Source organism: Neodiprion fabricii, chromosome 3 (assembly GCF_021155785.1).
Source record: "Neodiprion fabricii isolate iyNeoFabr1 chromosome 3, iyNeoFabr1.1, whole genome shotgun sequence".
Taxonomy (NCBI): Eukaryota; Metazoa; Arthropoda; class Insecta; order Hymenoptera; family Diprionidae; genus Neodiprion; species Neodiprion fabricii.
This window is the reverse complement of record NC_060241.1, coordinates 16,545,492-16,566,539: the sequence shown is the minus strand read 5'-3', so window position 1 is coordinate 16,566,539 and position 21,048 is coordinate 16,545,492. Positions and strand designations below refer to the sequence as shown.

The 21,048-nt window shown below is 34.9% G+C and overlaps 2 protein-coding genes across 4 annotated transcripts; one reads left to right on the top strand and one right to left on the bottom strand.

Annotated features, from left to right (window-relative positions):
- The first annotated feature begins 214 nt into the window (after window positions 1–214).
- On the top strand, window positions 215–6,024 carry LOC124178875 (peptidyl-prolyl cis-trans isomerase Fkbp12). The gene is made up of 5 exons (XM_046562641.1): window positions 215–361; window positions 484–533; window positions 1,391–1,438; window positions 3,580–3,766; window positions 4,319–6,024. Exons 2-5 carry the CDS (start codon window positions 497–499, stop codon window positions 4,374–4,376), a joined length of 330 nt encoding a protein of 109 aa, XP_046418597.1. The 5' UTR covers window positions 215–361; window positions 484–496; the 3' UTR covers window positions 4,377–6,024.
- On the bottom strand, window positions 5,486–19,974 carry LOC124178872 (protein EFR3 homolog cmp44E). Of its 3 annotated transcripts, none has more exons than XM_046562634.1 (16): window positions 19,789–19,974; window positions 14,694–14,770; window positions 13,809–13,924; window positions 12,488–12,650; window positions 11,773–11,925; window positions 11,558–11,664; window positions 11,330–11,473; window positions 11,162–11,240; window positions 10,954–11,089; window positions 10,586–10,857; window positions 9,609–9,781; window positions 9,110–9,470; window positions 7,600–7,805; window positions 7,386–7,485; window positions 6,902–7,060; window positions 5,486–6,800 (listed from the first exon to the last, which is right to left on the bottom strand). In XM_046562634.1, the coding sequence occupies exons 1-16, from the start codon at window positions 19,868–19,870 to the stop codon at window positions 6,648–6,650; spliced, it is 2,481 nt and encodes an 826-aa protein (XP_046418590.1). In that variant the 5' UTR covers window positions 19,871–19,974; the 3' UTR covers window positions 5,486–6,647. The 3 variants fall into 3 exon arrangements, with proteins under 3 accessions (XP_046418590.1, XP_046418592.1, XP_046418591.1); XM_046562636.1 differs by lacking the exon at window positions 19,789–19,974 and adding an exon at window positions 14,905–15,192; XM_046562635.1 differs by lacking the exon at window positions 19,789–19,974 and adding an exon at window positions 15,011–15,192.
- Between the last annotated feature and the right edge of the window lie 1,074 nt (window positions 19,975–21,048).

The following is a 21,048-nucleotide window of genomic DNA, read 5'->3' as shown; positions in this document are numbered from 1 at the left end:
GCGAAATATATATCTCCGGGTTACCCCGGATACTCCGTCTCTCTCACTCTGTATTTGATTGACTGAGAGGAAACGTATCGACCAACCAGGATGCAGAGCGAGAGAGACAGGTTGTACATTCATACATGGCACAACTGCTCTATCTCACTCTTCCGCGTCACTTTCTGTCACGCGAGGTTACCTCCACTAGTATACGCTCTAAGAGGGCCAATGAGAGGCTAAGGCCTCTCTCAAAGGCAGCGGTTCAGCGTATAGGCCCGTGAGTCAACGAGTCCGACCAGCGTATAAGCCTAGGAATAGTAGGAGACCAGATTGTTCGGTGAACGGCATTTCGGTTCGCATTCGGTCGTCAGAGCACGAGGTAAGGTAGCTTGTTGGCTTTACTAGGATTTCTCACAAATCCGATAATCATCAGAATCCGATATTGTTTTTCATTTGAGATTTATAACTTTCGCAGTTAATAAATACACATATTTCCCACAGAAAATAAGCAATTATGGGCGTGGATGTTGAAGTTCTTTCACCTGGAGACGGTAATTATATTCACGTTCATTTTATTTTCCAACGGTTATTCTAAATTCAGCAAGTGTTTCTCATTTCTTTGTTTACTCATTCATTTTTCTGCGTTCTTCTCCACTCGTCTATTGCGCAAATACTTTCGAGCATCCGAACAGACCAAGCATTATAACCAGTTCGCGTATCGTTGCAAATTTGACGTGGATAATAGAAGTTGAAAACTAACCGCGCATGTGTGTGATGACGATATCCTCCGATATATCACTGAATTCAGAGGCTATACGTATAAGAAATAAAAGGGAAATTAATATTTCTGTTTCTAGAATACCTCGATTTTCCCGTAAATAATTTTTTTCCTTTTTTCCCTTCATGATGCCTTGCACGCACATGCTTTGACACCACAGTATTTTTTCAGGCACAATTTGGTTGCTGTATTTAAAAAATCCCGTAAAAATACGACCATCTCCATAATTGGTGTGGTGGTTGAATACAGGAATGAAAATCTATCCTTGTCATGCTTCTGAGTTCCGTTTGGTGTTCATTCTATCCTACATTGTATTATAATTTTTTTTTCGATTATCGAATTTGCAGGTGGATCGATTTTTTACACATGATAAAATGTATTTTGTTCATATAAATCTGCCGATTGAACTCAAATAATTTTTTTGGTGGAATTTATTCTTCCCTTAAGACGTGCAAAGCGAGGTTTACTTTTACTTCAGGCCAACAATGTACATTATTCATTTTCTCTCATACGTCACAATTTCAATTATACTTTCAAAGTAAAGTATCAGCTCTACACTGTCATGTACAATTCACGAGACTGTTGATTTCAATATTCTGTAATGCCCATGTACTTTTATCTTCTATTTAGGCTCGACCTACCCTAAAACCGGACAAACTGTTGTGGTCCACTATACAGGTCAGTATTATTACACGTATACTTATATTTTTTTATATTCATATACACTATTCACAATACGCGTATGCACTGTTTGGGTAAAATTATTTTTTTCTTTAAATTTTATTGAAGTATACAGCAAAATAGTTTTGCAAAAGTCCACGAATTGATACCGCAGTGAATAATTATGGAAGCATCAAATGAGGTTGAACTTCGTAACCTTAATGTAATAAATACAGTGCATGAAAAGAAGTACAGTCGGTACAGTGAAATTATTGTTACAAGGCGTACAAGTTTACAAAAAAATTTGAACATATAAGTCGTTATTTAAATAATCATTTAGTTTTATTCTTTATATTTTTGTTTGTTGTCTAGATCTCGAATAGTTCAAGTAACCGAATTTTGTGTGCACATTTTGTTGCATCAAGGTTACAAACTTCAACCTCATTACTGAAAGGAGTTCCCAAAAAGTTTTCTGGCAAACTATATATTGTTTTTAAAAACTTCACCATTTTGTGCATAATTCCACGTTTTTGTCTTCGTTAATATATTTTCAATTTATTTAAATCCTATGCAAGATTTCTTTATGTCTGCGATGTTACTAAAATTGAAATTATTTGAAGCGTGATCCATTTGTTAGTTTCATTAATGGAATGAAATATTTGTGCTTATTAATACTTCTAAATGAGTTTCGTAAGTAAACCTGCATTGAACAAAGTGAAATATAGTTGAGTAGCTGAAACAGTGTATTTTGGTGCTATTACTTTTCTGAATTTACCACATGGAGTAATTGTGGAAGAGAAGCAAATTATACGTATTTTGTTTCAAATTTTATATCACGGTTCCGATATTGTGATTTTTTTACATTTTCTCAATATTGTCTGAAAATTTTTCACAAAGATTAACAGGTATTCAGATAGTAACAGTAAATTGTGCACTAAGGAAAAAAAAGTAGATTTTTTTACGCTGAGTGTAAATGTTTGCAATATGAGACGTAGATGAGCTCATGCGCAAACTGAAGATATATATATTTCAAATATGCAAGGCAAATAAAATTTTAAGCATAGTGTAAAAAAGAGTACTTGTATTTACTAGAGTGTAAAAGTGACCTGTTACACACTCCAATGCCCTTCTTTGTTAACATGGGTAAAGAAAGATGCGTATACTATAAGGGTGATCCTTAATAAGGTTGTTTTTGAATTCTTATGTTCCCAGGGGCTAAAATGCTTTCAAATTTATAAAAAGAAATTTTCTGAAAATTTGAGCCCTCTGTATAAACTCAAAGATAATCTCTGTTGTGATCGAATTATCTTATGGAAATAACATGGGAAAAGCTTTTTTTGCTTTGTGAAATCTTACAAGTCATTGATGAATATTGTAATATATTTTATGATATAGTTGTTTACATAGTAGCTACACTTGACAGAATGATAATATTACATAAATTAAACTTTGAACGTTAATTAATATATGAACGCTTTTATTTACGAATCTTATGCATCAAAGCTTTTTTATAGAGCGTTCAATACTTTACCAAAATACATATTTTCCATTATTGTCAGTATATTCGTCAATGACTTATAAAATTTCAAAGCGCAAAAAGTTTTTCCCACGTGATTTTTATAAGACAGTTCGATTACAAAGAGGATTTTCTTAGAGTTGATATGGAGAACTCAAATATGCAGGGAATTTTTTATCAATTTGAAAGCGTTTAAACCCCTGGTAGCATAAAAATTAACAAACAACCCTGTTAAGCTCGACCTTAGTTTTGCAAAATAGTGTTGCATAAAACAAGTTTTAGCTACTTAATATTCAATTTCGTACAGATGGAATAAATTTGCCAAAAAAAAAATACGCGAGTTTTAAAAATATGAATGTTTTCCTTCATTATAGTCTACTGAATTTTAGAGAATACCAAGGTTGCAGAATAACGAGTTTTTGGAAAAATGCACCGTTAGATCAGAATTATGAAGTTCAACCTTATAATATGGTATTAGAGAAACAAATATATATATATATGTATGTATATGTATAAATTCCCACAACAAACTAGCAGAACTGATCCAAAAATATTATCCAACTCTACATTTTTATGGCAAACTAGAAAACCGCGGAATTTGTGAGGATTTTTTTTCACAACATACGGTTTACCTTTGTATCAGGTACCCTTACCTCTGGGAAGAAGTTTGATTCGAGCAGAGACCGTGGAATTCCCTTCAAGTTCAAGATTGGTAAGGGTGAAGTGATCAAAGGATGGGACCAAGGAGTAGCCCAGATGTGTATCGGAGAACGCGCTAGACTTACTTGTTCACCTGATTTTGCCTACGGTTCCCGAGGGCACCCTGGCGTATATCCTTTAATATGATATATTGTCACAATTCAAGTCTTTTATAAAATTCGATTGATTTTATTCTGATCTCTCACCTCTCGAATAAGCTTTTCCTTGCTCATAATTCAAAAAAAGTTTATACAGATGTTTTAATCAACATACTAGTTCTTTGCTGGAATAACTATTGCTAGTCATGATTTTTACTCTGAAGTATCAGAGCTGTGGTTTCCTTCTGTAAATCTATGACGTTTCATTCCTGCCATGTGATGCAGGCAACAAAAACGGCACATCATACAAGGTTTCGTTGAAATGGCAAATGGCGAGTTGATTTTTTGATGTATTCGAAAATTTCTTGGTACACTTACTTTAGACCATTCGATATCTAATGAAACAGGAACCAATATTCAGGGCTGAAAGATAGAATAATGTTTTTTCAGGGAGATAATCGTATGTACATGTAAAGTTTCTTTCACTTCCATTTCGAAAACTAATGTACGGTATATTTTTTTTTACTCCCCTGTTGATTAAATTTTAATAATTGATCATGATTACGAACCTTGACAAAAGCACACTATTCCGCCAAATGCGACACTCATATTCGACGTGGAGCTGCTGAAGGTAGAGCCATGAAGAATGAATTTACAACCAAACACATCAGATTTCATCCTGGCGCACAGAAACAACGTTGAAGAATGTTCGAAACTTTGTCTTAAAATAGCATTTTGAATTATGACAATTAGTTAGATAATATCCATCCACTTCACTCCTATAATCGTTTTATCAAACTTAATTCAATGACTTGTTAGCTACGACTGCATATGCATATATCTATGTATAAGTATAAATTTTGTCAAATGGTATCTAATGAAACTATTGCGCGTCTGAAATCTACCTTGATCGTACACATGTATACATTATTACGTATATATTTGAGTTTCGCACTCAAAGTTCCACTTTCAAACCAGGTGGCATTTAAATCCAAAATTTCTTATTCGTATTTGTGATTGTGGTGAGAAATAATTTGTGTCAATTCACTGTGTTCAACTCATACTATTTTTTTCGATATAATAAAACAAACTGTGCTCGTTCCATTTGATTATTTCAGGATATCTACTGTCTGAATTTTTTGTACAAATTATTTAAATATGGATGATATTTACCATATGTAATATGCAATAGACATAATTTATGTGATCAAATTCAATAAACAATCTGCTATGTTCAACTGAAAAGGAAACTGAATTTCATCTGCACCTTCACTAGAAAATGAATCTTAATTTTTATTATGTATTACACTCCGTTACAATAAACGCTAAACAATCAGGAATTCTTACACGTTCATTTTTATTGGTTAATATCAATTAAATTAAATAACAATTCGATGAATATACATTTTACGCATAGCAATATCTATTTATCTACAACTTGGCGAGAAAATTTTTGGGTTCTCACAGAATTTTTTAGTGATACTGTGATGCAGAATTAGAAGGAGTTGTCAAGGAAATGGTCTTTCAATGCAATTTACTCACATAGTCAGGGATTTATCAAAATCGGTAGTCTGTCATAAAAAGTTCCGGTGAAGTAATAGCATTTAAGTAATTGACACACTTTCCTTGCCAAAGAGAGTTAACAGAAACGAGTTACATGCCTTTTGATTTGATATTATCCATGTACCGTAACTAAAAAACATCAAATATACATGATTTTAATTTTGCAAGTAACAAGCGGTGATATTTTTCAGAACTAATGTTTTATAACTGCTTTTTATGTTGATGATGTGGCATAAGTTCCAATATGCATCTCTTTTACGTTATAGTATTCTACAGCTCCTATATTGCTCAAGTTGTGGTTATTTCAAACTACATTTGAGTGTAAAGTTTGTGTATGTAAGCGACTACTGAAAATGTATTTAATTTAATGTGTTCTATTCAATGCAGTATTGACTGTTATTAGTCATTGAATAGGTATGTACATACACACGCAACTTTAGAGTATCATCAAGTATTTTGTGTTCTACAGTTGTGATCGCGTCCAAATGAACTGTAATTCTTAATGATAATTAGTATTTGATCTATTATCTAACGATTCGTATTGAGTGTAATTAGTATATTCAATACCTCGTTTTTAGAAATAATCGAGTTTGATCACCATAGGAAAATATCTTGATATTCAAGAAATTTGTCTGGAAAAATTGTTTTCGAAACCATTTGAATTAATACCTTTAAGTTATACTAAAAATTACACAACTAGCCACATAGCAGTAAACTCTAAACATTATTTTAATCATTTAAATTATTGCCCCTTTTCCCCTTTTCAAATTCATCGATTGATTGGAAAAATTCCTTAGAAATATTAGAAACATTATGTAAAAATACTTTTAAAAAAGTCGAAATTTTTTACAAAACCAAAATTCAAACTAATTGTTCTCTTAAGTAATTATAATATCGTAACTAAATGGTAAATTAATGTATTTCATTTCTCGGCTTACATAGCTATCTAATGTTATTGTTGTTAATGAAATATTTTAATTACATATTCCAATAACATAGATAATGGAGTGCTGTAATCTTTATTCGCTTGTGAGGAAATTATTGTACGGATTAAATAGGTATATGTGTATAAATTATAAAGCCGCCACATGAAAACGACCGTACTTCAACTAATTAGGGATTGTATCAGTTGGATGTATGGTCATTAAAAAAAAATTGATTGCAGTCAAGAATTAGAACTAAAGGTAACGAAAAGTTGATGAAATAATTAAATCGATACGGTGCAACAAATGACTTTGTACGATTTTAAAGCGTACAGGAATTGTGATATTATTAGAAATGGAGAAAGTTGAATTAATTAAAAACAAATAAAACAAACCCCAGTATTTTAAATCTTTGAACGATAATCAAATCAGTAAACAAATAATTCTGGAAAATGAACTTCATATGCCGGTGTCTGACTTGGCTTTGCATCAGCTGGCGGGATTCCTGGTTGAATTGGGTTTCTTGGCTCAACTGTGAGCGTATTAAATATTTCTGATAACTTGTTTTGCAGCATGTCATGCTGAAACATGAGAAACGTGTAAGATCGTTGACATTAATGATCAATTATCATGATAGGTAATAAGAAGTGGAAGTCTCTTTCAAGCGCCATTGATTACTCACCTTTGGTTGTGTCTTGACAACTAGATCCTGGAAAGGAGCAGTTCTGAAAAGCTGCGAAAGTTGCAGACGCCTTTCTTCTTCAGCTTCTCTACGAGTCTCTCCGCTCTCTGTTAGAATTCTCTTCATACTTTCAAACGTTAATTCTTCGCCAGGCAATTTCTAGAAATCATGATGAGGCAACTTTGAGTTACTAATGCATTGGCGCAACTCAGCAGTAATAATAAATTGAAAGTATATTGTACAAAAGAAACGACTCTATGGGAAATTAAACTAACAGGATCTATTTCAGCGAAGGGATGGTCGCTGGTGGAACTGAGCAGGGTGTAGGTAGATACATCGTTATGATTTTCATGATTTAGAATTTTGGAACTCTCCCAGCTGGATTGGTTTTCTATAGCCCAGAGTTTCAGAATCTATTGATTCGGGATTAATAACGATATGTCACGACTTTCAATAGTATATGGGGTCGAAATGATAGCTGTACCTTTTGCACACCAGGAGATGAACCAGCGCTATCGAGCTCCGCTCCACCAGCATTTATATCAGCCATTGAGCTTCGGCCAGTGCTGTCTACCCATGAATGTCTACGAAAAATAGTTATTAATTCAAAAACATGGGGTTCAGACTTTGACAAGATAAGGATCAGAATTCATTCGAAAACAATAATTAGAAATTTTGGGTAACATAACATAGGTTACCTATGCTGAAGAGAGCTACTGCTGTATCCCGGTCCTTGCTGTAACTTTCCAGTGTCTAAGCCTGCTCCCTTCAGACATTCGCTTACAACAGCTTGATCGATGATAACTGAGGGTGGCAGTCGCGTTGAAAGTTGAGATTCACCATCGTAACGGGATTTGAGCTCAGGCAAAAGATGCACAGCTTCTTTCTCACGTGCTTCAACCAACTGCAAAAGATCGTTTCAAATTTCAAGCATTATTTGCAGTCTCGACCACTTTTTTCACCGAGCACATGAAACTTTTTGAAGTCTTGCCAGTTCATAGCACTAGTTGAAAAAACTCCATTTAAATAATTTAATACAATTATTTAGAAGAAGGTCCATTTTTTTAAGTAAATGCACACTGGCAAAATAACGGTTGCAATGAAAAATATCAGTGACGAAAAAGTTGTAGTTTTCAATCAATTTTCCTATGGGGAAAAAAAATATGCTATCAAACTTGAAAAATGATTTTTCGTTGAAATACTAAAACAAAACTTTCCTCTTCTAACACTTAATGCTCTGCTGTAGAATACACAAATGTTTTGGATATATGTGTATATTTAAAAGAAAAAAGTCTCCACAGTGTTACAAAGTTTAGTTCCAGAGTAAAAAAAATAAAGATCATGCAAAATTATACAGGGTGAATGTACTTCGGGGTTGGGTGAGGAAGGAACTGCAGTTGGCTGAAGCTTCGCATTCTTGTATTCATACTTCGTCGCATCACAATAATAGTATGTGATTACAGACCGAATTTTTCGATGTGTGCTATTACACGTGGACGTGAACGGATTTAGAGATTAGAGTACTCTATCAATAATCGCTCACTATTGCTGTGACGAAGATTCACTCTGTATATTGGAGCCAAGTACTGTCTTGTCAAAAACATTTTTATGTTAGCCAACTATCAATCATTTTCTATTGCCACTTACACCACACAAATTTTCCTGGAAGAAGTTAGCAAGAGGTACACTTTGAATTGTTTCATATTCCATATGATTAAACAATTTTGATTCGTTTCTCACTTTTGCAGAAAAAAAATAATGTTAATGTTTTTCGAAGAAAAATTCCCTTTTCAAGGCAGTTAAAAACATGAGAAAAAATCAGTGTAAAAGTCAATTAAGAACTACAAATTTTCAACCCAACATTTTTTCCTGTGAGTTATGATTTTCAAGGTAGAGTTACTTGAAAAGGACACGGCATTTTCAAAAGTTCAAATTTGAAGATCTGAAAAAATAAAAAAAAAACTCTTCTCAACTACTACTACAAACTGGCAGTTTAAAAAACTGGGCAAGATTATTGAAAAATGAGATTGATGCAAAAATAGTGAAATTGAAGAAAGATGACTTTTAAAAATAGATTTCTGTGAACTTACAAAGAAAAAACGAAGACTCACGGCAGTGTTACAATCATTAATATTCTTCTGAATCAGATTTCTGTGAGACAAATATGGTATTGGAAATATCTTGAACAGGATGAAAATTAAACTTTACCTTACTCGCATAATCCATGAGGGACGTTATATTGCACACGTACGAAATGAGAACCAAGAGGGACATCACAACTGCATGTAGATTGAATTTAAGGGAATTGCTAATTTGTCCACTAGTGAGAGCCAAGTCTTGCAGGCTCAGTACAAGTCGTAGTAATTCCAAAACGGTTTCTTCGGTTGCGAGTTCGACAGCAAGTAAAGCGAGTGTTGTGTACACAGCTTCGATATTTTCAACTGTATTGCTTGGTAGTTCTAATGATTCATATAAAGCCTGATAAATTTCTGGGCCGTGCTTCCGAACGAAGATTACATCAGGTCGTGAAGATTTTTCAATGACAAGTTCCAGATTTCCTATGTTGATGCTGAAAGAATTTAATTTTAGTGAAGTGGCGTTGTATATATAAATTCAACTATTGCTTACAATTTATTGATAAAACCACGTACAATAGTATTTTAGATGGAGCTTCATGTATGAAATTGAACAAGTATGTACAACTTACGTGGGTGTCGCTAACTTGTCAATGTTGCGATGCCTGTCGATCAGAGTGTGCAGAATTTTTTGCACCAGCAATCTCATTTCAGGATCTGGTGCCAATGACATGCGTAGCAGGGGTTCCAAGAAACTTATTGGAAATGTTGTATTCAAATGAATTGTTTGGTACTTTGTGCCGACCTGAAAGTAAAGTGGGTTTAAAAAACTGTAGTTCAAGACGCTGCACAGCGCAGACTTTCATTCCTTAAATGCAGTATCTATGAGAAGATGGCTGAAGAAGTGGGTCTATCTTGCGAATTGATATTTTGTCAACTAATAATGCTATTTGATCGGGGCTTGTTTGATTCAAGAATATGTTGACGAGCTTTGCTAACATTTTTTTTAGACTTGAATCAATTAATGTGATGCGTTACTATTGATAATAACGTTAAAGATTTTGCTCCCGACATGTTTTGTGGTTCCCATAATACATCGAAAATGGCTCTGTAATTCAAATTTGGAGATAGATTCTTAGACTATCTCACCCATTAGTTTTAATAAGCGTATTTTTGTAGTTGATTAAATTTAAAAAGTTATGAATTTTTGGCAAAAATCGAATTACAATTTCAAACGGTCACTATTTTTGTGAAAGAAGAACGAAAAACTTTCAGATAACAGCAAAAAATATAAAATATCCAGCAGTGCTGTCTCCAAATTTAAAGTGAATTAGTTGAGCCATTCATGAGATACCGTGAGAGCCACAAAATGTGTCACCGAGTGAAATGATTCATGTTATTTCTAATAAAAATGCTTCCTATTAATTGATTCTGATAACGAAAACATGTGAATGAAGCTTAATCTACATACTTTTAAATAAAACTAATCCCAATTGAATTGGATATTTGGTTGTAGATATAAATTCATAAAATTTACTCACTTTTTATACCTATTTTTTTCAGTTGCCTACTTGTATGTATCCCCCTAATGGATAAACTATCATCTTACCTTGAGTAGTGATTTCAAAAGAATGCTCTGAAGTAAAACGTCTCCCTTTCCCACTGAAGCTGTACTGTCAGGTTCGCTGTAGGGAACTTTGCTCATGATAAACATCATTATTTCAATTTTCTGGTAATCAGGAAGATGATTTGCAAATTCTCCTAATGCATTGATCAGTGCTTCTTGGTAGAGTTGTTCGTCATTACTTGATGGCAGGTTTCTTGTTACACTTACACGAAGGTGCGATAACAGGGAATTTATAATTTCCAATACAGATGGACCTAAGATTTTTAAAATAATTTACACTGATTGTTAAGTGTCTTTTATCTTCACAAACACGCTCATACTGTATGCTTGAATTCCATTAATTTTCTTACCAACACTCTCCCCAGCAGCGATCGAAATAATCTTCGATAAAGTATCAGCGATACTCGTTCGTATTTTTGGAGTAGATTTAGAATTCTCGTCAAGATGAGTCATTAGAGCTTCAACGACTGTGTAGGAATATTGTGACTGAAAAATGATATCAGATAATAGCAATGTGATTTGGAATAAAAAATTTCTGGTCTAATGGAAGAGACTTACCTGAATGGAAAACATGATGATACGGAAGGTGTGGATTGCGAAACAGTTGGGAACCCAGAGTTGATGCAAATCCAAATGCCTGTACAAGAAACGATTAGATTCAACACTTTAATTATAATCGACAAATTTGTGTTTGCAGTGAAGAATTACATATATAGTAAGAATTACCTTAACACTGGTCTAATTACGCAGCGTATATGTCCAAAGGAAGCACGCCCAACTAATTCACGCATGCAACTTTCTGCAAACTGTGGCGGATCTGATCTCTCTTCAGCTGGACTTTCTGGGGTGGCATTCTCTTTCTCAAAATATCTATTTGACATGTAGTTCATTAAAATTGGAGGTAATCAGCATTTACGATTTTAGTCAATTTTTATACATCACACTGCTACTTACCTAGAATTTTGCATATTGTACAGCAGTGAAGGAACAATTTTATCCATATGTACAGGTTCCCAAATATTTTCTACTAAATCATCAGATAGTGTTTTTCTTACTACGCCCTGTGAAAAAAAATTCATCGTGATATCCTGGATGTCGATTTTTTCGAAAAAGAAGAAATACGAAACTGACTGTCCGATGAATTAAAACAATTTTTTTTACATCCTTACCTGCAGCCCCTGTATCCCGGCAAGGCGTATTTGTTTGCGAATTGCCAAGTCGTTGTGATTGGAGTGGCACATTGCAGAGAACTTTGATACAAAGAAATCGTAACGTGTGTGATAAGACGGCGTATCCTCTTCGATGTTGGCAAACCTGACAAACTAGGAGAACGAAGCATTTTGCTCAACTGCATTAAATCACATAGTATATGTTCCGCTAATATATCTACGCACAATTTAGCAAAAGTTAGAGAAGCCAACCCCAAGATTTGCGTGCAAACAATCAGATGCACACAGGATGCAGCATCAAAAATCCCAAACAATTATCACTGTTGTGTCTACTTTTGCGTACAATATATTTTTCAATACAAAATTAACAAGAATGTGGTCTTGATATAAATAATTGCATAGATATACTTTCCGAAACCACAATGTAAGAGTACTAGAAGTTTCAATCATTGAAATGAAATTGATCGGAGAGAAATTTTCATTTGTAGAAAAAGTAACAAACAACTCAAATCTTGGTTGATTTGTTTTGTTGATTTATTGTGTATGTTATTCAGTTGAGTATTAGCTCAAATATAGTTTCTTTGAAAAACGGAAAATAGTGAGAAAGGAGATAACAACAATATTTTGATTGTGACATTGCAATGTTCGAGGCCACATCCTTGTTACGAGTGCAACACAATACATTGACACATCTAGAACAGATCTAACCACTTACGGATTGTGTAGCCAATATTTGTAGTTGAGGTTCTGACGATTCTAGCAGCTTCTGGACCATCTTCAAAAAACTTTCCACAAACAGGTTTAAAGTCTGAGCATGACAAGCAACCAGAAGTTGGTCCATCGCCTCCATAGCAATGATGACGAATCCATTGCGACGTCTGTGTAATAAATAAAAATCATGCACTGTTCATTGGTGTTGATAAATAATGTCGTTTTATTGTTAGATGAGATCAAGAATATTGGTCGAATTTCATTACTGTAAACCTGATTTCAAATAGTTAAAATTTCTTCTAAATGAGGCAGAGCAAAATGTGGTACATCTATACATGTAAAGAAGGAGAGATTCAGATTCAAAGTCGGATTGGATTTCTCAAGGTGATCTAAATTTAACGTTATCTGGTAGTATGTGAGGGAAATCTCACAGTCAGTCGACTCTACCCAGATAGGAAAAAGATTTGGAATAAACTAGTTGCATGTGCAAGTGGCGCTAATTTTTACAACCTACTTTGGTGCAACCTGGATGATTATAGAAATCTCTTGCAACAGTAAATTATGTTACTGGTTTATAGTACCTAATAAGCAAACAAATTTGAAATGTGGAAATACTTTGGATTTTCGAAAAATAGAAAAACTTTCAGTACACAAGTAAGATTCAGGATATTCGTATGATTTTATTGAGGAGGTTGGTATATCAAAAATTAATAGTTTTTATTACATCGGTTACAGTGTGGTCGCACATAAAGTATTAATCAAATCAATTCGTTTTTAAGCTTTTTTGTTTCAATAGTAAATTGAATATTGTTAAGTCAATGTCGATGGAATCGTGAAAAATTCTGTAATGATACTAGTGTGATGAAAAACATGGTTGAACTGGGATTTTAGAGCATTGATTTTTAAATAAATTGAATCGTTGTACGTCGTATGTGAAATTGAATCAATATACCCCATTTTCGCTGATTTAAAGTGTTTTTAGATGAAGAATCATTATTTTGAGCTCTTGTTTATAATTCTGCATATTTCTTGCATTTCCTGGAGAATCACTGTAGCTTAACAATGTACAAATTTAATAAATGATTAATGTATGATTAACTCGTAATAAGATTACAGAGAAAATATTAATTTACGATTGACAAATCTCCTTAACGACTTCACAACGTGACAGAATGTGCAAAAATTTGAGAGACTTTCAGGGTAAGTTTTGAATTTCATGATATCGTCTGATTACTTCAAGTACTCTGTAACTTGAAGGATACTATGGGGACTTTGGAGGTTTTTGGAGAACAGGAGTCTAATCTTGACTAGTAAGTTTTACTTACCGGTAAATATCTCTGGAAGCACGCTGAAACAAGTATTCCCCAATTCGGTCCAATTTTTCAGGACTGCTCAAGGAGTAAAATGTTAGCTTTTCCATATTGTTTTTGACCAAGCCATCCTGCTCAAGGAAAAAACAAAAACGTCGTCATCATCAACTTTTGTTAAGATTGTTCCTTAGCAAAATAAATTATTTTTTATTATCAGCATCTATATTGTCCTATTTGAACTTAAATTACGCAAACCCAAAAGGCTGTCTCGAACAGATATTTTTGGCATTGGACTGTGGTATGGTGTGGTATTTTTAGAAAATTGTCCACTGATTGACAAACAGTAAACCATACCAATGACAAAAAAAACAATCATTTTTCAATGCTATAAAATACATTTAAAATTGTTTGAAAACAAAAGTTAGAAGGATGTAAGTGTTATGCGAGAACATCAAGGAAGAAATATCCATGATTATTTGAATTCCGTTTTTAAAAACCATAGATGATTCTCAGTCATCAATCATGTGTTTTCCTGAACAGTTTAGTCAAGCTCTATGAAGTTAAGCCTTCCCATAGCTCATGCAAAGGATAATTATAGGTACTTTCGCTAAGCCAATGACAATATAGATGTGATTAATATGATCATACGCCATAAGGGTGTGATTAAAAGACATGTGGATAGATGGAAAGAAGACAAATACCTCGTTTTAGCACGAGAGAAAAAATGAATAAATTAAGGAGTGACTCGGATTTTATTTCATGCGGTTGTTACTTAACACTGTATTATTACTCATTGTCGCTATTGTGACATTCTAAGTATGAGTGACTTACACATGCACATATCTGTTATCAGAAGACTTATTGCCTTTAGACTGATCGAGGGTGAAATAAGATTCTCACCTGAGGATTGACTGGGAAAATGTTATCCACGAGTCTTTTGTACCTTGGGCGTAGGGCCGAGCAACACCAACAGCAGCCTGGAAATTGGTAAACAGATATAAGAGGCAGGTCAATAGATAGCTCGGTATAGATGACACACGCAACGCGTACGTATATCTCGCGATATTTTTTTATAGAAATACTTCAGGGATAGCAACTGTGCATCTATTACCCAGCATGTCACCCACTCCGGAATGGCGACAATCTTTTGTTATATTTTAATCGGGATTACATCTATTTTCGGAATTTAAAAGGCCCTTTCATTCTTCTGCACTTACAGAGGCTCATCGCTTTTCAATCGACTACAGATTTCGATAGCTCGAAATGCCGACGTCCTTAGGTAATCGAGGAGTGGTGGGGAGTCGCGATTCAGTACATACACACACACATTAACACATAGGAAACGCTGCCGTAAGGCGCTGATGCATTTTTGCCATTTTTGCATAGTACAGTGCACGAAGTAATAATATTACTTTGTGGTACAGTGGATCTAGACACGGTCTTACATGCAGGTCTGGAAACTCTGGTGGTGGGGGTATGTCCTCTTATTGAAGCACCGGCCGTTTCGCCCAGTGACCATAAGTGTCGCTGCGATAGAGGGATTCAGACTGTGCGAGAGAGATGGAAACAGTTTGCTGACTGTCCGTGGTTTTGAAACCGGTTTCCGTCTCTCTCACACAGCCTGAATCCCTCGATAGCAGCGACACTCGTGGTCACTAGGCGAAACGGCCGGTGCTTCAATAAGAGGACACTCCCACCAATGAAATTTTGAGCGAGTTTCCAGACCTGTATATAAGACCGTGGATCTAGGAACAGTATGGCAGACGCCATATTGAGGAAATATAAACCCCAGAATTCAAAATTGAGAAATATCACTTTTGGCGTTGACTGAGGTTTTGATGGTTACACATGATGCGGATTCATATCTTACATTACTAATAGCGCATCGCTCTTCTGATGAAAAATAAACATTATACAATAAAATTAAAGTAATAACAAAAAGCGTACAACAATAATTTTGAAACGTGTATCCACTTAAACATTCAATTATCGCCCTAGGCGCTACGTTCGGGCGGAATGAATTCCGTAACATATGAAACCATCTTTATGCGAATGTTTCTTAATAAAGTTTTTTTTTAAATCAATCGAGAGCCTTATTTTTTTGCACTTACGGGTGAAATTGTATTAAATATATGATAAATATTGAATAACAGGTATACATACTGTAAATTTTCTTGCAAAATTTCAAGAGACCATGTTTAGTAAACTGTATTAGATAAACGTATAAACGACAAAGTAGATCCAAAGATAGTAATATATGAATGTAAAAATATGACGAAACAATAAAAATTTGCGGACATTGTAGGAAAATGTATAGAAATAAAATTATGTAAGATTGTGATAAAAAATGTAAACTATAAATATACGATTATTTACGTGTATAGAAACTTGTTTTGGTCTAAATCTCAATAATAAAAAATATTGTAGAACAGTCGACACAGTGAAATTGAATAAATGTTTATCAGAAATAAATTAATTTAAAAAGAAAAATTAAAAAAAAACTAAGTTTTCTTCTGCGAGTTTCCGAGTGAGTTTCAAGTATCACAACCTGAACCGTTCTGAAGCTGGTATGTAATTTGTCTAATATTTTGAAATTCGCGGGATCGTTTTCCTAAAAATGGCGGAGTCAATCAGTACGGGGTACGCGCTTAGGCCACACTGTTCCTAGACCTACTGTCAACTCAGTATCAATCAGTGCCACGTCGGATATTTTATGTACCCTTATTCGCATGTACAGTTTGACCAAATTTTGAACGCGCCGGCCATTAGAGAGTGCCCTTCTTCTATACGTTTCATAGTACACGGTACTCGGCGCCTCACTCAGCCGGGTGTTGAACTCCCCCTCTCTAACTCAGCTCCTTCAGGCGCCAATTTCAAATTCACAAGAAGGCAGAGATTAACAACCATTTGATATTATGAAATTTGTGCATATGCATATGCATACTTGGGCGTTTTGTTTTCCGTAACTCTTTCAAATTCTGTTTATAAGCACCGGAAATTGTTTTTTTTTATTTTCTTATTGACATGTTTATTGTTTTGTCGACTACACACAAGAATTTCGTACTGTTATCTATGACTGAATAAACATTGTGTGGAAAGTGATCACATCGGATTCATTAAAAACTACGAACAAGCGCGCGGTACCAAATTCGAATTTCCGACCATCGGTGTCTTACCTCAAAATACTAGTCTAGGCAGCTCGTCAACACCTATGAAGTCTATCCAGAATTAACAGAAGTACCCTGTAGATTAACAGGTGCTGATATACTCAGTGTTAATAGCCGATGGTGACGACTGCGTGTACGAAATGAGAAATGATTATAATCTGTATCGTGGTAATTAAGATGTGTACGTTAAGAAAGTGGAATGTGGACACAATGCGATATGAAAAACGTTAAAAGCAAGACGAAGGAATCTGCGAGAAAGGGGAGAATATCCATGGTCCAATCGATTACATTACAGGCCATCAGATAGCGTACCAACATTCGATGTCGCTACAAAAAAGCTGTTCGGTATAGGCTGGAAGAGAATTAATCGTCAACTAAAGTAAACAAAATACTGGAAATGACATATTGTACCTGACATTTATTGGTACCTGAAATGAGACTCGTTGGTCAATCTTTCATTTGCCACTCATGCTAATCTGACTCTTGCACTCACACATCCTTTCTTGCACACTCATTCACAAGAGTTCAATTGTTATTCTTCATACATTCCTAGTCACATTTTCAGCGAACACGAAAAGTATGCTTGCATTGGTAATTTTTGTAATGAAGCCCCTGATGTGAATGAGGAAAATGCTGTTTACGAAAGGAAAAACTAGGACTATTTGATGAATTAGTGTACCAGGTAATACTGTCTACATGTGCCAGTACAGATATGTATTAGGGTGGTCCTTATTTGGGTGTTTTCGAATTTTCCTGCGGACAAGGCGGAAAAAGTTTGCAAATAAATCAATAAAAAAGTACGCGAAACCGGGAGCCTGTAAGCCAACCCTAAGTACTCCCGCCAAGGCCATGAATTTTCCCATGTAATTTCAATGGGAATTCGGACTTACTGCACTATTATTTTCGCCCCCGTCTAAATAGTATTTTGAAAAATCTGAAACTTGGCATATGTCTTTCCTATATTCATATATATTCTACAAAAAATTGGGCGATTTACAACGATGAAATTAACAAAATACCAGCGCATCAAAGTTGTGTCTTAAAGTAAAAAATTACCATTTAACGAAATAAATGAGTTAATAAATAATATTAAGCAATTAGAATCTAATGGTTTAATATTATTTATTAATCCATTTATTTCGTTAAATTAGAATGTAATTGTTTAATATTATTTATTAATCCATTTATTTCGTTAAATGGTGATTTTTTACTTTAAGACACAACTTTGATGCGCTGGTACTTTGTTAATTTCGTCGTTGTAAATCGCCCAATTTTTTGTAGAATATCTATGAATATAGGACAGACATATGCCGAGTTTCATATTTTTCAAAATACTATTTAGGCGGGGGCGAAAATAATAGTGCAGTAAGTCCGAATTCCCATTGAAATGACATGGGAAAATTCATGCTCTTGGCAGGAGTACTTAGGTATTTACAAACTTTTTCCGCCTTGTCCACAGAAAAATTCGAAAACACACCAAATAAGGACCACCCTAATACATATATGTACTGGCACATGTAGACAGTATTACCTGGTACACTTCGCAAGTGAAACTAAATTTCTAAGACTTAGAGCTGATTTCCGACCAATGAACCATGAATGGTAACAATTGTCGGTATAAGGGAAGTCATCCCTGATCGAGTCGGTTTGTCGATATGACGAATTTTGACTAAAAAAATTGTTCGCAAGCTTTTGAGGAGACTTGATTTAATTTCACTCTTACGTAATAAGGGATATTGATTTTTGAGAGTGCTATCCTGAAGTGTGCAATTTCCACGTACCAAAATTCCGAGTAATGGAACTTTCCACACTCTACACAATAATAGCCGCTTTACTTTTTATCACACTTGAAGCGACAGCGCACAATATCAAAGAATAGATCGAACGGTTTAGCAAATTTAAATTACATTTGCACAGACACGTGCAACTCAAGTACAAAGTATTTTCAATACGATTGCGGTGGTGGAAGAATGTTTTTCCCAAAATCTTCGTACATCCCCTCTACTGGGCAGTTATTAATTGTGAATCGCCCTTTCAAATGATTGTAATCCTGTTAAATGCTGGAGCTAAGAAAAGTAATGCGTTTAGGCATGCAAAGCCTGTGGCAGACGAACGTAGCGGTGTAGAATGCAGAGTCTTCTATAATCGATATTACAGACAATTAATGTATTGAAACAACATTATGAGGCTAGGAAAGAGTGGTAGGTGTTCTCAGAAGAATACTTAACTAATGTAGCTAAAACAAGCAATGCAATACGCCAAGAATATGTTATAAAGTTACCAATTTTTAGAACGTAAACGATTGATAATAATAAATATCACAAATAATTAAATATATGATTGAGTTTTTATTGTTCACTTTGCAGCGATGTCCAAGTGATAGATTTTTTCAACATGCGTAATAAAAATGCGTCCATATTTTTATGGACCGTCAAAATTACGGCTTAATTATAAGATGTAATACCTCACTGACATGTTTTTGATTTGCACAAAACTCATTTCCACGTTGCAGTTTATTCACCGTTTTTCCGAAATCAAAAAACTTCTCATTTATACCTTACCAATGGCAAACATAGATAAGTATTACATAAATAATTACCGAATGAGAGCCTAAATATATTTCCGTTCGACACTTATAATAGATGTTGCTACGTGGTTTATGTTTAACGAGTTTGTGTTTCAAAATTACAAATTTTACTTGAACTCAATTTGTAAATTATTTTCTAAGCGTTTAAAGATCCAATCCAGTAAGTAGCAGGGCCAAAAATAAGATAATTTATTAACGCATATCCGTTGCGCCTGTTGTTATGCTTTTCAGTGTTACTCACATCCAGGATCAATGCACTTCTGTATGACGGGTTCGAATACACCAGGCGCATCGGCTTCGAAGCAGCACTTAACTAGTGACATAACTAACAATTCGTCATTAATTTGTATTTGACTTGCGCGCCTGTCGCGATAAGGGTGTCGAAATGAACGTCACTCGGGGTGGCGTAGAGCGTCGCAACGCCTCTGCTCTACTAACCTGCATAGCGTTCGCCAACCCCCTCTCGTACCGTTGAAGCCTGTGATTTGTGACGTCACGAAGTGCTCAGGCTCCTGTGCGCAGCATACGAAACCGAGGTCACGCCTAACGGTAGGAAATAAGAATTCGTCAAGGTCGTATTCAACGGTCTCTCGGGGTTGGAAGCTATGCGTTGGCGCGTTGCTTTTATTTGTTATTCTGTCTAAGCTACAACGTTTATATCGAGTTATTCTATAGAAATGTCTTATGGCAATTGTACACAGGGTAAATTACACCTTAACTTATCCTAAACGCGAAACAGTCCGTGCTCTTGATTCAAGCAATCGGAATTACAGCTCATATTTAGGTATAGCACTCTATATCGCCATGGCTATGCTAAACGTTAAATATTATATCTATGATGTTGGAGATTGCCGTGGCGGGATATAGTGCTCAATTTAAACATAAGCTGTAACTTTTGGTACTTGAATCAGGCACGCAATCAGGATTGTTTCGTGTTTAGAAAAAATCACGGTATAATAATGTAATTATCCGCCTGCACGTATGCAATTCGGAGTACATTTCGGTTAAATCCGCCTGCATTTCGGCAATTGAGAGTACATCTGTACTCTGATTGCCTGTCCATTGGGCGTTTTGGCAAAATAACCAAATGTAGTCGCCGTAGCTTGCTGACCTAAAATGAGTTACGCAATTTTAAATGCTCATATTTGCAATAGTGTGAACCCATTTGCGAATAAAATTCAATCAATCATATTCGTTTTAATTCCCTCTGATCCGAAATCTCACAAATTTCAAATGATGGGTCATAGCAACCTGTTACAGTAATTACGGTATCATATTTTTAGAGTACGTAGTGTTTTACTGTTCCTACAGAGCGTTGGTGACTATACTTTACTTTATAAATTTATATCCCAGTCTTGAATAATTTAGTGACAGTTTGTAGAATATGAATCAATGTAATGCGGGGCTCGCGCTGAAATTACATATTACGAATATTTCGCAGATACGGCGGTCGCTATGGAAACACATTCGGACGCTGGAGGCAGGTCTCCTTTAAGCGTCA

Coding starts and splice junctions, on each gene's coding strand:
- LOC124178875 (XM_046562641.1), top strand. CDS start 497: ATGGGCGTGGATGTTGAAGTTCTTTCACCTGGAGACG. Junction 534..1,390: donor AGTTCTTTCACCTGGAGACG/GTAATTATATTC, acceptor TCTTCTATTTAG/GCTCGACCTACCCTAAAACC. Junction 3,767..4,318: donor TCCCGAGGGCACCCTGGCGT/ATATCCTTTAAT, acceptor ACAAAAGCACAC/TATTCCGCCAAATGCGACAC.
- LOC124178872 (XM_046562634.1), bottom strand. CDS start 19,870: ATGTCACTAGTTAAGTGCTGCTTCGAAGCCGATGCGCCTGGTGTATTC. Junction 14,771..19,788: donor GAAGTGCATTGATCCTGGAT/GTGAGTAACACT, acceptor ACCAATTTCCAG/GCTGCTGTTGGTGTTGCTCG. Junction 7,486..7,599: donor AGTAGCTCTCTTCAGCATAG/GTAACCTATGTT, acceptor TATTTTTCGTAG/ACATTCATGGGTAGACAGCA.